We start from the raw sequence: 17150 nt of genomic DNA, 5'->3' as shown, positions 1-17150 counted from the left end.
AATGGTCAACAATGATCCTGGACTAAAACACCAAATCCAGTCACTGCAAAAAGAATAATATTATCTATAGGCTGTAATTCATGGCTTCGCAAATGCTTCATCACAGAAACCACACAGATTGACTTACTGTAGTTGGTAAATGTGGTCTCTCACTCAGAATCAGCCACAAGAATAAAATTACCACAAAAGTTAATGGGAGAATGGGCTCAAATCTATAGTTAAATGATTAAAAAGTAAGAAGCCTGAAGGAAGGGGAGGAGGAGTAAGGAGGAAAATTTACAAACAAATAGAGCTTTCAAAATCTGAAAAAGGTAATATTGGAATAAATCAAAGCATTACTTTATACAGTGAATCGTAACCAAAAGGTTTCACAACCCATTAATTTATATGAGCTTAAAAGGTTTTAGATAGAGTCATAAATGGTAGATCCATGGCATGTAATTAATGGAAACCAGGGAGAGCACTGGACATCTCTAACCTTTGGAATGTAATGTCACTGAGGCACCTCTGCTCTCCAACACTCTCCTCCCAGCCACCGTGTGAAGCAGAGCCCTCAGCCAAATGGAACCAAACTGACATCCATCATGTGTAATGTGCTCTTGCTGGCTGAGATGACCCTGTGTTAATAAAACTACTTGTGAAATACATCCAATAAAATGTCTCTTAATTGCCTCATTGTCTAATTTGATGGCTTGGGTAAAGGAATATTAATGAGCCTCCCAGAAAAAAATATATATATTTGAAAGCATCTACATACTGCAATCTTCCCTACCTATATTATTGCTCTTCTTGCCCATGTAAAAAAACAAACAAAAGCAAACAAAAAAAAACAGAAGGAACTTTTTGAAATCTCAGGTTAATGAAAGGTAAAACGCTGAAGTGTTTTTCAGCCAACCTATGATAAGGATGTCTTGATGTCTAGAATGTCAGGACATCCTGTGGAGGGGCGGGGTCATGAGATAAGATCAGATGCTTTTAAATGGCATCCCTCCAAAACCTACAAGCTTTTTTAACTATGCAATACATTTTGTGTCCTTCAATAAATTGCAAAACAGTCCACACACTTGGAAACACAATTATTAGACAATAAAATGGACTAGACTTGAAATTCCTACCATTCCTGAGGTGTCATTAGAATATTTTTCTGAAATTTTAGCCAAAACAAAAATATGATGGTACCTAGCACACATCACATTTTTTAAAATAGAAAAGGGGGGGTGGCTCAGTTGGTTAAGGGTCCTACTCCTGATTTCAGCTCAGGGTCCTAGGACTAAGCCCCAAGTCAGGCTCCATGGTCAGAGTGGAGTCTGCTTTCCCTTCCCCTCTGCTCCTCCTGCTGCATACACATGTACTCTTTCTCTCTCTCAAATAAATACATAAATAAAATCTTCAAAAAAATAGAAATGTATACACTATTATGAAGTACAACGATGCAGGACAACAATAACACTCCCTCATGTCTGCTAGGAGTGGAAACAGAAAGGTACTCTGGACAGAAATCTGGTAGCAGTTAATCTACAAATTCTGCACACATTATACTATCCAGCAATCCTATTTCTAGGTATAGAGACAGACAATTTTTCACATGGGGCCACAAGAAGATGTGATTAAGGTTATTTGTGGTTGAACAGAGCAAAGCGTCAGAAGTTGCAGCTCACAACTACTAGAATGGATAATAAAATAGAAGGCTGTGAAGACACCGGAGCACTATACAATGTCAGACATAATGAAATAGATTATCATATGGCAATGTAAAAACATCTCAAAAACATAATAATTTTGAGTAAAACCAGTAAGAAACTATCAATCTTACCACATGGTATGAATTATGTAGATTTTAAAAACAAACACAAAGTAACATCATTTCAAGGATACAGGCCTTTAATAAACAAATGGAGGATCGATTAATAAGACATGAAATAAACATACTAAAAGGAATAACTATGCAAAGGAAGGGGGAGGGAACGAAGGGGAAAAGAAATAAAGAAAAAGAAATAAAATAAAATGAGACTTTGCCCAGAGGGATCATAATGCTATTGGGACAAACTGAGGAGAATGTTTAATTCAATTCCATGCACCTGGTCTAATGGGAGACCAACTGGGAAGTGCAAAGAAGGAACAAGGAAATGGAAGAACTAAATATTAGCTTTTTGATAATGTAAAATCACAAATTAATATTTTTCATGTTCCTGAACAACTCATATTTGAGTACTTTAAATATAGAACATTAATTTTTATTGGTCACTACTCTAATCCATCTATGCAAGTTGCATAAAAAGATGCATTTTTTTTAGCATATAAAATGTCATACTGCTTCCTCACAAACTGATGTTCACTGATTTGTAGTTTCTAATGTTAGGCTTGCCTAAAACTTTTCATTATTAAAATCAGTAAAATTCTTTGAATTATTTGTAAGGCTATCCTCAGTGTCAAATTAGTTATCTCCAACTAGAATTCTGGTTATTTCAAACTTTATAATAACTCTTAGCTTTAATAATGCATTTCTATATGTGTATATAATTTTTTCTTTCCTTCTTGTTTCCATGTCCGTGATATTCAAAGGTTTTTATAGATTTATAAAGGAAATAGAAAAAAGCCATATGTAAAAAAAATCAGAATACCATAATGCAGATACTGTTCTTTGAACTGTTTTGTTTTTTTGTGTTTGTTTTTTTTTTTTTTTTTGGTTGGTTGGTTGATTCTTTTTTTTTTTTTTTCTTAAAAAATATGTTGTTAGCTTCTTTCAGTGTCTTATCCTTCCAACATACGATTTAGAAAGTTAGGCTCTGCCATATTTTTTAACAAACCTACTACTGGACATTTTGATTATTTCTAAGACTTTATTCTTCTAAAAAATGCTGCAGTAAACATAAAATGGTCAGAGTTTAATTTTAAAAGGAGACAAGGAGGTTTAAAGGGGAGTGCACTAAAATAAATAAAGCCTATAAGAAAACCTGATAAGGTTCAAATATCCTCAGCCCGTGTATCAGATGCTAGTCTTCATTGTTCTGTAAAGGCACTGAACTGGTTGCAAATTTTAGATCAGCAAAACACACTGGGTGTTTTGTGCAATCAAGTAATAATTGTTTACATTAAGAATATTATCATTTCAGAGGCACCTGGGTGGTTAAGTCAGTTGAGAGTCCAACTCTGGGTTTCAGCTCAAGTCACAGTCTCAGGGTCCTAAGATCAAGCCCCACATCAGGCTTCTGGCTCCTCAAGGAGTCAGCTTGTGGATTCTCTCTCTCCCTCTACTCCTCCCCACAACTCGTGCACATGCATTGGCATGCTCTCTCTCAAATAAATAAATAAATCCTTTTTTTTAAAGGCTTAAAAAAAAAAAGATTATCATTTTAAAAATGCCATCTCTAGCAAAAGTGAAGAAGAGCTGGGGGAAGGTTTGCATACTTCTTCCCACAGTAAAAATGTATAACATAATCCAAAACTCTCCACTCTCTCACCCACCTTAAATACCGGTAACACTTGGGATGAAATACAATAAACAAAAGCATGTTACACAGAAGAATGTGAGACCTAGGTTAGGGTTTATTGCAACACAAGCCAATCTAATTCAACAAATACAAACACAAAACACTGAGCTATGTCCTTAAGTGCATACAAAAGTGACCAAGATGAAATATCCACCTTAAAGACATTTATAATCTGACACTGATGGTGGGAGCAAAAAAAGCAGCTCTTTTAGGGGGCAATATGTCTCAAAAATCACAAAAACAATTGCAATGAAAACCCCAAGGAATAAGGAAAGCTAGTTTAAGGCCAGATGATGATGCCAAATAATGAACCACAAGGAAGTCAGAGGAGGAAAATCTTTTTGAGGAAATCATAAATACCTTCAGGCAGAAGATAGCATCTGAAAGAGGCATGGCATGATAATGGGATGTCCACAGTACAAAAAGAAGAAATGGGTATGGAAGCATTTACAGTCCTGGAATTCTCTACAGAGCCAGATGCATAAGTAACATTAAAACTAGCCTTTTCCTAACTTAAAGCCTGCTGAGGCATAAGGGAACAGAGAAGCTCAATACAGACCTCACCCTCTCAGAACTTAGAACACACACCTTAGTAGCAGAGCCAGCGTAGGAGCTAATATTCACCTAACAGAAGAAAAAGGCACAAAGGTACCAGTGCTACAAAAGGCAACTTCCCACCACTCTCGTTTACCCATTTCAGACCTAGAAGTGAAGATTGAATGTAAAAACAAAGTTAGAGAGAAAAATGAGGATTGTGGAAACCAGATAAGTGAAGAAGAGTTTTGAACAAACTATTTCTCAAACCTGGCTAAACATCAGAATCACCTGAGCTGATGGTTAAAGGTACTGATTTGTTACCTTTGTTACCTGCCCCCACCTCGCACCTTGGGTGATTCTAATTGAATAAGTAATTCCCAGAGGTGAGGTCTGGGAATATGTGTTGTGCTAAAGCTCTCCAAGTGATTTGTATGTGTAGTCAGGTTTAGATTCACTGGTATAACATGAAATCCTGGCTTCCATGAAGATGCAGAATATATGCATATATATCTTTCTATTTTTTTTCAGCATAAATATATAGAAAAAAGGATAAATAAATCACTATATTTTCCCGGGCAAGTCCTTAAACATAACTCTACCTCAATTTTCTTCTCTGAAAAACAAAGTATCTGGAGTAGAAAATAATTCAGATCCCTCATGGTTCCAAAATAACATGATTTTGGTGCTAGGTTAAGTGAGAGTTTTGAAGAAAAATTAACTCAAGGAAAAACATCCCATCTGGCCCTACTGAAATATTGTGAAAAATTTTTCAGATCTAAATTGGTTCTTTTATAGAATTTCCTTCTCTTTTATAAGATCTTTTTTTCATAATACTCCCTTTAAATGCACAGATATGGCCTATTTTAGAAAGAATTGTTATAAATAATATAAATACCAGATTCTGTTTTACATAAGCCAAACAAAATAGCAATGGTACAATGTACCAACATTACAAAGCACGTGTGATTTACACAGGATGTAAAAACTTTTCTGGGGGGACGCCTGGGTGGCTCAGCGGTTGAGCATCCGCCTTCAGCCCAGGGTGTGATCCTGGAGACCCAGGATCGAGTCCCACATCCAGCTCCCTGCATGGAGCCTGCTTCTCCCTCTGCCTGTGTCTCTGCCTCTCTCTCTCTCTCTCTCTCTCTCTCTCTCTATCATGAATAAATAAAAATCTTTTTTTAAAAAAAATTCTTTTTTGATGTTCTCTAAATGTTTGTGAATTATGTCCTACTTGGTTGGGGGGCTGTTTACTCTGTTCAAGGCAGTTTTAGCAGCTCAAGAAGTGCTGATGTGATGCCATCAGTGATTCTCTGCTAGAGGATGCTCCTTTGATCACTAGCACCTCGAATAGTTCATGGCTCATCACAGTCAAAAAATATTTACTGAATGAATTAATAGATTTACAGATATACAAAAATCTTTTTCTTTGCACAAGTTCCCCCCAATGGCTCTTAAGCTATATATTTCCACTGACAATTTAGTCTCCTTCATATTCTAATATAATTTTTACTCTACAGTTTTTATATAGGAGTAAATAGACTGTAGTGCCAATGGGGGAGGGGCGGGGAAGGGGGGGTGACAGTCTCCACACCAACAATCAATTCTTGGGATACCAGCAGGTGGTATCACCAGCTAGACCCAAGACCTGACCTTTACTGCCCACCTGCTTGTATTCACCCACCGTTGTCCCTCATTTTCCCTTAAGCTCTTCTTTCCAGCTTACCTCTTAACTCGGGCGAATGCAGAGGCAAAGCGAAACGGCCCCTCCAGCGAAAGCGGCTGCCCTGACAAGGCCTCCAGCCAGCTCATCACAGGGACCAGGTGGAGCTTAACCTCTGCCTCGCGCCTGCGCAGATGGACCCTGCCATGGCCTCCAAAATGATGGACCACCACTCTGACGTCATTAAAGTACTAAAATCCCTGCCCGGGGAGGAGCACAAGCCTCATTTACATAACATACAAGGTGTGCTCCTCTGCCCATGATGACAAGGCTTCCCTAACCCTAAGTAAAAAGAATCCATTCACCCTGGGTCGGGGAGTCAAGGCTTTGGAAGCCATTCCCCGTGATGTCCTTATTTGCTTCAAATTACGTTTTTGTGTGACAGCTCCACCTGGTGCAGTTTCTGACTCATCAGAGAATGAACTCGAATTGGTTCGGTCACAGTTGTCCTACGATTTATCTGAATTCTGACACTATCCATCCGGAGACAGCGTAATTCCACAAGTTAAGGCTTCAGTCCCACAAGACCACCCTCCACTCCCCCTCCAGACACCCGTTGAAAGCATGGGTTGTTACCTGTACTTTAACCCATCAACTACAGACTGGAGGTTTCCACAATCTTCTTGGGTTCGATTCATTTGCTAGGGCAGCACAGAGAGCTCAGAGAAATAGTCTATTTACTAGATCACTGGTTTATTATAAAAGGATATAACTCTGGAACAGGTAGATCAAAGAGATACACAGGCAAGGTATGGGGGGAAGCCCAGAGCTTCCACGCTGTCTCCAGGTGCTCTACTCTTCCAGCACTTCCACATTTCACCAACTCAGAAGCTCTCATGATTTATTAGATTCTTGACCATTGGCAATTAATTCAACCTCCAGGCCCATCCTCTCCCTAGAGGCTAGGAGGTTGTGGGGCTGGAGTACTCAAAGGTCCTGCCCTACGACCCAGCAATTGCACTGTTAGGGATTTACCCCAAAGATTCAGATGCAATGAAACGCCGGGACACCTGCACCCCGATGTTCCTAGCAGCCATGTCCACAATAGCCAAACTGTGGAAGGAGCCTCGGTGTCCATCGAAAGATGAATGGATAAAGAAGATGTGGTTTATGTATACAATGGAATATTACTCAGCCATTAGAAACGACAAATACCCACCATTTGCTTCGACATGGATGGAACTGGAGGGTATTATGCTGAGTGAAGTAAGTCAATCGGAGAAGGACAAACAGTGTATGTTCTCATTCATTTGGGGAATATGAATAATAGTGAAAGGGAATATAAGGGAAGGGAGAAGAAATGTGTGGGAAATATCAGAAAGGGAGACAGAACATAAAGACTTCTAACTCTGGGAAATGAACTAGGGGTAGTGGAAGGGGAGGAGGGCGGGGGGTGGGGGTGAATGGGTGACGGGCACTGAGGGGGACACTTGACGGGATGAGCACTGGGTGTTATTCTGTATGTTGGTAAGTTGAACACCAATAAAAATTAATTTATTAAAAAAAAAAAAAAGGTTCAACCCTCCGGATCACCTGGATGCAATAGCCTTTAAACTAAGGTTACCTAACCGCTTTCCAAACATCATCATTAACATAACAAAAGGGCACATTTATCATTCTTATCACAGGAAATTCCAAGGGTTTTAAAAGACTGGAGCCAGATCGAAAGATGAATGGATAAAGAAGATGTGGTTTATGTATACAATGGAATATTACTCAGCCATTAGAAACAACAAATACCCACCATTTGCTTCAACGTGGATGGAACTGGAGGGTATTATGCTGAGTGAAGTAAGTCAATCGGAGAAGGACAAACAGTGTATGTTCTCACTCATTTGGGGAATATGAATAATAGTGAAGGGGAATATAAGGGAAGGGAGAGGAAATGTGTGGGAGATATCAGAAAGGGACACAGAACATAAAGACTTCTAACTCTGGGAAATGAACTAGGGGTGGTGGAAGGGGAGGAGGGCGGGGGGTGGGGGTGAATGGGTGACGGGCACGGAGGGGGACACTTGACGGGATGAGCACTGGGTGTTATTCTGTATATTGGTAAATTGAACACCAATAAAAATTAATTTATAGAAAAAAAAAAAAGACTGGAGCCAGGAACCACATCAAAGGCCAAATATATATATATATATATCTTTTTTTTAAGATTTTATTCATTTGTTTGACAGAGAATGAGAGAGCACAAGCAGGTAGAGGGACAGGCAGACAAGAGGGAAAAGCAGTCTTCCCACTGAGCAGAGAGACTGATGTAGGGCTCAATCCCAAGACCCTGGGATCATGACCTGAGCAGAAGGTGGATGCTTAATTGACTGAGCCACCAGGCACCCCCAAAATATATATTTCTTATTATAAGAAAATCCCAATATCACAAAAAGTCTAAGCACAGGAGTTTCCCCTTCCCTGGTGAGGATCCGTTCCAAGACACCCACCCATAGGTGTCTGAAATCTCAGATAGTACAAAACACTGTATAAATTTATTTTTTCCTATATATACATACCTATGATAAAGTTTAATTTATAAGTTAGGCACAGGAAGAGATTAACAATAATAACTAATAATAAAAGAACAATTAATAACAATATAATGTAATAAAAGTTATAGGAGTGTGGTCTCTCTCTAAGCATCTTATTGTATTGTACTCACCTTTCTTTTGACGATGTAAAATGAGAAAATGCGGAGCATTTTCATAGGAAATAACATAGCATTTCATAGGAAATGAGATGAAGTGAGGTGAATGATGTAGCCAACCAGGAGGAGCATCTGCTCCTGGAAGTGGTTAACTGTGGGTAACAACTGGAAGCATGAAACCACAGGGAAGTAAAAACCACAGGGAAGCAAAACCGGGGTCAAGTGGAGGACTACTGTAAGTTTAGACTTTAACCACATTCAGCATTTACTTAAACTTCAGAAAAGATTCCTAAGATGTTCTATTACCTACCTGCAAGTGCTGCTTTTCTGCATGACGTCAGCTCGATGATATCCAGAGAGTTTGCAAAAACCGTCATTACTATAAACTACAGGCCAATCCACAATCTGGGCATTTCCCAGTAAGAAACTCGATTCTAAAGAAGAAAGAAGGAAAAGGAAGTTTTTTTAGCTTCATTTAACAAGGTACTCCTTTCAAGTAAACAAAAAGATAAATTCATAAACAAATGCAACTATGGTTTGTTATGGTACAAATAATAAAGCCTATTCTTGAGATTGACATAATCAGTTAACATGATTATCAAATGAGATCTGCAATAAGTATAAGATTTGCATACAAACAAAAACTCCATTGAAAAGAAGCTAGTTTATAATACCTCTTTCCATTCGAGTATATCCTAAGCTATGAAAACCAAGTATGGTTGATATTAAATAAATGTTAATGACTATAATAATTTCCCCAAAAACAGATTATCTTATTAAAATTAGGGCTACAGTCACTTCTCCACTAAATGAGAAAACTGAACTTGATAATATTGAGGCAAATTTGTATGACTGCTCCAAAAATTCTATATATAATATTATAATTTTGACATGAGGGGACAAATGGTCCATTAGATTGATCTTGAGAAGTCTAATTTAAGATAACATTGAAGAGGGGCACCTCGGTGGCTCAGCTGATTAAACTTCTGACTCCTGGTTTCAGCTCAGCTCATGATCTCATGTGTCATGAGATGGAGCCCCACAGAGGGCTCTACATTCAGTGGGGAGTCTGCTCGGGATTCTCTTGCTCTGCCCCTCTTCCCCCTTGTTCTCTCTCTCAAATAAATAAATCTTTAAAAAAAATTTAAAAACATTGAAGGGTCCTTTTCTAAAATGAAATTATTCAAAGATAGTATTTTAAACTACATTCTACACAGAATTTGGGAAATATTATTATAAATAAAAGGAATATCTCTTTTTATTCATATTTTGCATGTAGAAGTGATTCTGCTTTAGGTATAAAATAAAATAAGATCAAACCAGAGAGGGAGGCAAACCCTAAGAGAATCTTAAATATAGAGAACAAACTGAGGAAGGATTGCTGGAGGGGAGGTGAGTAGGGGGATGGGCGAAATGGGTGATGGGCATTAAGGAGGGCACTTGCTGGGATGAATACTGGAGGTTATATGTAAGTGATAAATCACTAAATTCTACTCCTGAGACCCATACTACACTATATGTTAGCTACCTTGAATTTAAATTAAAAAAACATAATACAAAAAATAGTATCTTTTGATATCAACCTCAATTGAAAAGCCAATATTAGAAAAGAGTAAATTATTTAAGGGAATACTATACTTAAAAAATTCAAAATATCAACAAAAAAACCAAACCTCCTTTGAATTCATATGCAAAATAGTGTCCTAAAAAGAGAAATTAACTTCTGAGTTTAAGACTTTAAGTTTAAATCCTGACTCAAAGTTGGTCGTCATAAAAATAACAATGCAATTCAACATTTACTAAGTAGCTGCTAAGTGAAAGGCACTATTCTGGGACAAACAATGGGATAGAATAAAGAGCAATAAAACATATCTTTACTCTAAAAAAATTTACATGTTAAGAAAAATAAATATGTAACAACCAATTAAACTTATCAGAATAGATGCTAAATCTAGAAGCAGTGGACAGATTATGGCAAAAATCTGTTTCAAGGTACTAAAAACAACTGAAAGTAGACAGAAACTGAAAAAAAGACAAACCCTTGGGAAAAAAAGAGACACATTAAATAAGATATTCATTTAACTGTCTATTCCTGGAAAGCAAATTTCCAGTTTATAAAGTTCATTGGTGATAGAGCTCAAGAAGAAAAGTCTTATGGGACTAAACATTCAAAAGTCACAATTTGGGGTTGCCAGAGCATCTTGAAGTCAAAGGGGAGATCCTTTAACAAACAGAGCCATAAATTTATATATAAATCTACCTTAAATTCTTCTCCGTGATTTAAAGTATGCATGCACAAAATGAGACTACAAGATATCTGTCTACTCCAGCAATGACTAGTAGGTAAGAGGTAAGCAACAATTTCACCAACTCTCATGGCTAAAAGACAAATTTCTGAGCTCAAGCCCTATCAATTTAGAGAAGCTTGGTAGATAACTCAAGCTCTCCATTTAAGTCACAGAAGGCCATGCGTTAGGAATAAGAAGCAAGTCCCAAGATAATGGGTTATAACCTGGGACTAAGATAAAAATGTAGAAAATACATTCACACTTAAAAAAAAAAAAGATTAAAATCATAATCAAGGAAACCCACCAGTAATTTAACTACCTGCTCTCTACAATGTATGAACTGTGTCCACTATGCACTTAAAAACCATTAGGCATGTAAAGAAACAGAAAACTGTTATGATAGTCCAGGGACAAAATAAGCAATAGAAAGAGAGGTCAATATTGGGACACATAAGTAAATAATACATTCTAGAATAAAAAATCCATTGGATAGGTTTTTTTTTTAGTTAATTTTTTTAAGATTTTATTTATTTATTCATGAGAGACCCAGAGAGAGAGGCAGAGACATAGGCAGAGAGAAGCAGGTTCCATGCAGGGAGCCTGATGTGGGACTTGATCCTGGGACTCCAGGATCACCCCCTGGGTGGAAGGCAGATGCTTAACTACTGAGCCACCCAGGCATCCCCATTGGATAGGTTTAATAGTAGATTGAACACTAAGAAAGAACAATTTAAAAACATATCAATACAAATGATTCCAAACTGAAGCAAAAAGACAACGAGATTCAAAGATGTTCCATAGGACAATATCAAGCAGTCTAAAACATAGGTAATTGAGTCTGGGGGGAAAAAAAGGCTGAATAGGACATCAATGTTATATGAATAAAGGATGACTAAAATTTTTCAAACAACCTAGAGATCTTAGTTTAGTGAAATTCAAGGAAGATAAATGCAAACAAAGTGACAGTAGAAAGATGGGTAACAGTAAAGCTGAAAATAAGAAATAAGAAGGAAAAAGTCTTTTAAACATCTAAAGCAAAAAAAGTATTTAAGTATGTTTGGGGGGGATGGGATAGGGGAGATAATAATTACAGCGTACAAATCATGAAAAACAAAGACAACCAGAAAATAATGAAATGACATCTTTAAAATACTGAGAGGAAAATATTTATCCACCTAGATTTTCATGTAGAGCAAAGGTATCCTTCAGAATGGAAGGTAAAGCAAAGACATGTTCAGAAACAGGACGAATTCACTGCAGCAGAATCACAATAAAACAAATTCAGTAGGTGTTTTAACTGAAAGGGAAAAAAAATCAAAATAATAATAATGATGACCATCACACACACACACGCACACACAAGTCAAGAAGGTAAAAACAAACAGCTGGTGGGAAAAACGGAACACAAACAACAGGGGGTACCTGGGTGGCTCAGTCCATTGAGCATCTGACTCTTGATTTCAGCTCAGGTCACGATCTCATGATCAAGCCCTACATTGGGCTCCACACTCGGTGGGAGTCTGCTTGAGATTCTCTCCCTCTCCATTTGCTCCCACCCCCTATGCTCTCTCTCTCTCTCTCTCTCTAGAATAAATAAATACATCTTAAAAAAAAAAAACACTAAGTAAACCATGGGATGGCAGTCCTAAATCTAACCATACTAAGCATTACATTAAATGTAAATGGAATAAATAGACTAATTAAAAAACAAAAATTTTCAGACTGGATTTTAAAACAAAGAAAAGAAACTGATAGTCTACTATTTCTAAGAAAGACATTCAAAGTATAAAGACATAGATAAGTCAAAAACAAAAGCATGGGGAAATGCATTACATCAACACTAAGCATAAGAAAGCAAATGTAGCTATATTAATGCAAAATAAAATATTCTTAAAGACAAGGATAATAAAATCTTTGCCACTTTAAGAAAGACAAAAATTTCTTAGATAAGACTCATATAGCAAGCACCATAAAAGAAAATGTTGATAAAGAAATTATATAACATCAAATTAAAATCAGCTGCTCATTAAAGGACATTGTCAAAAAAAAAAAAAAGAAAAGAAAATCCACTGAAAAAATTATTTTTAAAAAAACTATTTTTTTCTGAAAAGAAAAATTACACTACAGCTGTCTGAGAAAGAACCCCTATCCAGAATATACTAAAAAATATCCTACAAAAAAAATAAATGAACCAATGAACAAAATGGGCAAATAATTCGACAGACATCGCACAAAACATATGCAATGGCCATTAACCACAAGAATAATATGCTCACTACCATCAGGCATCTGGGAAATACAAATTAAATGCACAATGACATATCATTCCTCAACCACTAGAGTGGCTATAAAGGTTAACAATACAAAATGTTGATGAGAATGCAAAAAACTGAAACTCTTTATAAAATACTAATGAGGATATAAAATGGAACGATCACTTTGAAAAATAGTTTCTTGTAGAGTTAAATATTTAGCTATGACCCAGAAATTTCACTCTTAGGCATTTACTCAAGTGAAATGAAAACATATGTTAACAAAAAGACTTGTAAAAAAATGTTCACATCAGATTTATTCATAAGAGCTGAAAACAATGTAAATATCCATCAATAAGAGAATGGATTAAAAATTGTGACATATTCATACAAGAAAAGCTACTCAGGTCTAAAATGGAACAAACTACTCATACATGCAATCATATGGATGAATCTGATAAACATAATGATTGAAAGAAGCCAGAAGCTTTAATTTCATTCATATAAAGTTTAAATACAGGCAAAGCTAATCTTGGTGCTAGGGATCAGAACAAAGTCTGTCAAATCAACCACAGTCAAATTTTTCTTATATTTTTGTCAGCCTCAAGCTCTTTCCCAACATAGGACCTTTTAACTTGCCATTCTTTCTGCCTGAACACCATTCACTTCCTTACTTATCTGATTGACACTTGCAGTTATTTAGATCTAATTGTCACGACCTCTGTATTGTTTCCTGACCTTCTGATCAGGTCATACCTAATAATTTTATACATGATGCACCTCTTCCTCACAGACTTTAATGCAGTTACAATTCTATATATGTTCGTGTTGTTGGTTTTTTTTATGTTCATATTATATGATGAATGCCTATCTGCCTGCTGGGCTGTAAGCTCTATAAGGACAGAAAATATACCCATTTGGTCCCATTTAATCCCCCTATACCTAATACTTTGCCTGGAACATAGTACATGTTTGCTTGTTGGTTGATTATATCAATAAATAAATGAATTAATGTATTCATGCAGAGATCTCTCTTTATATAATTGATATCATGAAATTTAGTATGCAATGCCTCTCTAAATACTTCATATAAGCTATTAATTTCTTAGCTAATATAGTCCCTGAGATTATGAATTTTATCCCTACCATACCTACAAGAGTTGTAATATAGTAATTATTTATTGACTGAAATAATTGTCTGTATCCCAGGAAATAGGACACAAATATTCTAAAAAAGAATGAATGTAAACATAAAAGGTCATAGTGAGGGAGGCTTCCTCTCCCCCAGAAACTAAGCAAACCAGTGTTTTCAAACTTTTTTTAAGTTGAAGCTCATAGTAAGAAATCAATTTTATATAGTATCTCAGAATGTGTTTGCACAGGCACACACATGTACCTATACAAATACACAACTTTAAAAAATTCTCAGACAATATTTACTACATGAGATGTCCTCCTTTTTTATTCTATTTCAATTTTTTGGTGTGCTGGTCAAGACTCATTAAATCAATTTTATCCCCAAAGTAAGGGTTATATTTCACAACATCCTAACCATCTCCAAAGTCTTGCAGACGTTCCTCTGTCATAAGCAGACATTTGTTAGGATTTGGAGCAGGAGCTCTAATTGTTCCTAGTTAATTTTGCTATTAAAGATATTGAACTGCTCCCATCATACCATTTTCAATAACTCTACAATGAGAAAATTAAGACTCCAGCTCAGTAGGGTCTAACTATGATTATTTATTTATTGTTGATATATTATTTCACTTATACTCTAGTAACTGTATATAATAACAAAATTAAAGCAACAGAACCCACACTCTGTGCTAGGCATTGGGACAGATGTCACCTGTTTTCTCTAATCTGGAAAACAACTCCATTCTGCAATAAGTCAGAGACTCACCAAGCCCAGAATCCCCAGGAGCAGCATCTAGAATATAGGTTCCTTAAATTCTAATTCTTTACTGAGATATTTGCGAATTCCAACTTTTTCTAAGTGAAATTGTGTCTTTTTTGAAGAAGTCCTAAAGCAACTCCCTGCAGGGAAGATTAATTCTCATATTAGCTTGGAGACAGAGTTGTGCAGGGGGGGAAAAACACCAAAGTTAAAATAAATCTCATTTTTCAAAATATGTATTGATTTTAGCCAATAATCATAGAATACAGACTATTCAGAAATTTGCTAGCTACATACTAGAGTATTTGCTCACAGGTTCAATCAGACCTAGCAACTCAAAAGAGAGTTTTTAAATCAACTCAAAGATTAAACAAATAGTCTAGAAAATGTGGTGTCCACTCATCTTTATGCTTCAAGTTTGATTTTATTCATTTAGACCATCAGAGAGTGAAGTAACTGCATGTTCACTAGTCCTTACCTCAAAGTCCTAACAACTGCGCATTAGCAATATGTGCTCTGAGTTTATGGAGGAGCATAAGAACTGCTTTTATCATTTCTGAATGTTTTATAAAACCGTAATTGAGAAAATTAGCCACAGCACCAGGGACTTCATATAACAAGTTATCAACTGGTAAATATTCATAACAATCAAATTATCACAAAAGCCCTGTCCCCAAACTTTCTGCCCATACTTGGATTCCCCTCTCAATATTCCCAAGGGAGCTACTCTGAAAAGCCTAGGGAGTTTTAATTAGGTTATTGGTTTCCTCACATACAAACTGGAGAAACCAATACCTACCACTCTGGGTAATTTATGGAGATGAAATAGAGTAATGCAAGCAAAATCTTTATAAATCAACTATTGGAGCAAAAAGCCTTTATAAACTAATACTTTATTATTTATTATGTACAAGAGTCTTGAAAACTATGTCATATATGCAGAGAGAGCTTTCTATGTGTGAGTTCTGTAAATGTATACACAAGCAAAGAACTAGAAAAAAACACAAATATTCAAATGTTGATCCTGCAAACCAAAACCTATGAAACTGTATTTGTCACTGAAAGCTAAACTACAAAATAAAATATTGAGAAGAAGGGGAGGCACAAAAGAAGGGGAAACAGATTTCCTTTTCATGTCAAAGGCTAAATTAGATGAAAACTGGTAAATATTAAACTTTCCAGGATCTTCCTTTGGATATTTGTCTGTTAACTGACACATAATTTGTGTATTTGAAATATTCATACAACTGTTCCATTTCCCTATAGTCATGAAAATTACTGTTTCAGTGAATGTGAAATCTGATATTATTAACAAACATTAAGAACAGGATAGCAAATTAATTAAAATTGTTTCCTGGAAAATTTTAATTTCCTTTGGCTTTAAAACATGGTGGGGAAAAGCAGTCTGCCTCCTGAGAGATAACTTCCCTGCAAAGGAGATGAGTTGCAAATCTTTAAAGTGAGACCAGTTCAGAAGTTTTGGAAACACAAAGCTGTTAAGGAAATTGCCGAGGGATCCCTGGGTGGCGCAGCGGTTTGGCGCCTGCCTTTGGCCCAGGGCACGATCCTGGAGACCCGGGATCGAATCCCACGTCGGGCTCCCGGTGCATGGAGCCTGCTTCTCCCTCTGCCTGTGTCTCTGCCTCTCTCTCTCTCTCTCTCTCTCTCTCTCTGTGACTATCATAAATAAATAGAAATTTTAAATAAAAAAAAAAAAAAAAAAAAAAAAAAAGGAAATTGCCGAGAATTCTTGGTGACCACCACTATCCTCATTGTTCTGAACTGAATATTTGTGTCCTCCCAAAATTCATATGTTGAAACCCAACCTTTCATGTGAAGGCACTGGGAGGTAGAGCCTTTGGGATATGGTTAAGCTTCAATGAGGTCATGAGGGTAACGTCCCTCATGAATAGGATTAGTTTCCCTATAACAGTCACGAGAGAGTTTGCTTCCTCTGTTCTGCTCTCCATCATGTGAGGACACAAGAAGCCAGCTGTCCACAACCAGGAAAGGGTTCTCACCAGAATCCAACTGTCCGGGCACCTTGATCTTGGACTTTCAACCTCCAGAATTGTGAGAAATAATTTCTGTTGTTTAGAAGCCACTCAATTTATGCTATTTTGTTAGGGTAGCCCAAGTAGATTAAGACATTCATCAATCAATCTTGACAGGGAAATCAGTTCTGATTTGTCCTCATGGTTCTTAGCACACCAAGAGCCATGAATTCTGGAAAATTCAACCTTCTTGGGGATCCAGACTGTTTAAGTCCTTGAAGACGTCTGTATACATTTCCTGTCCAAATGATTCAAATACATAGCATG

General features: G+C 36.6%; 1 protein-coding gene across 1 annotated transcript in view; it reads right to left on the bottom strand.

Moving 5' to 3' along the window:
• Window positions 1-17150, bottom strand: part of KCNH5 (potassium voltage-gated channel subfamily H member 5) — a 274356-nt gene that overhangs the window by 237526 nt on the left and 19680 nt on the right. The window contains exon 2 of the mRNA XM_055304344.1: window positions 8703-8826. Coding sequence (XP_055160319.1) covers window positions 8703-8826 — 124 coding nt within the window. The remainder of the gene's footprint in view (window positions 1-8702; window positions 8827-17150) is intronic.

This window comes from Nyctereutes procyonoides, unplaced genomic scaffold (assembly GCF_905146905.1).
Source record: "Nyctereutes procyonoides isolate TBG_1078 unplaced genomic scaffold, NYPRO_anot_genome, whole genome shotgun sequence".
Lineage (NCBI taxonomy): Eukaryota > Metazoa > Chordata > Mammalia > Carnivora > Canidae > Nyctereutes > Nyctereutes procyonoides.
Note: the sequence above shows the minus strand (reverse complement) of the source record. Positions and strands in the feature narration are given on the sequence as shown.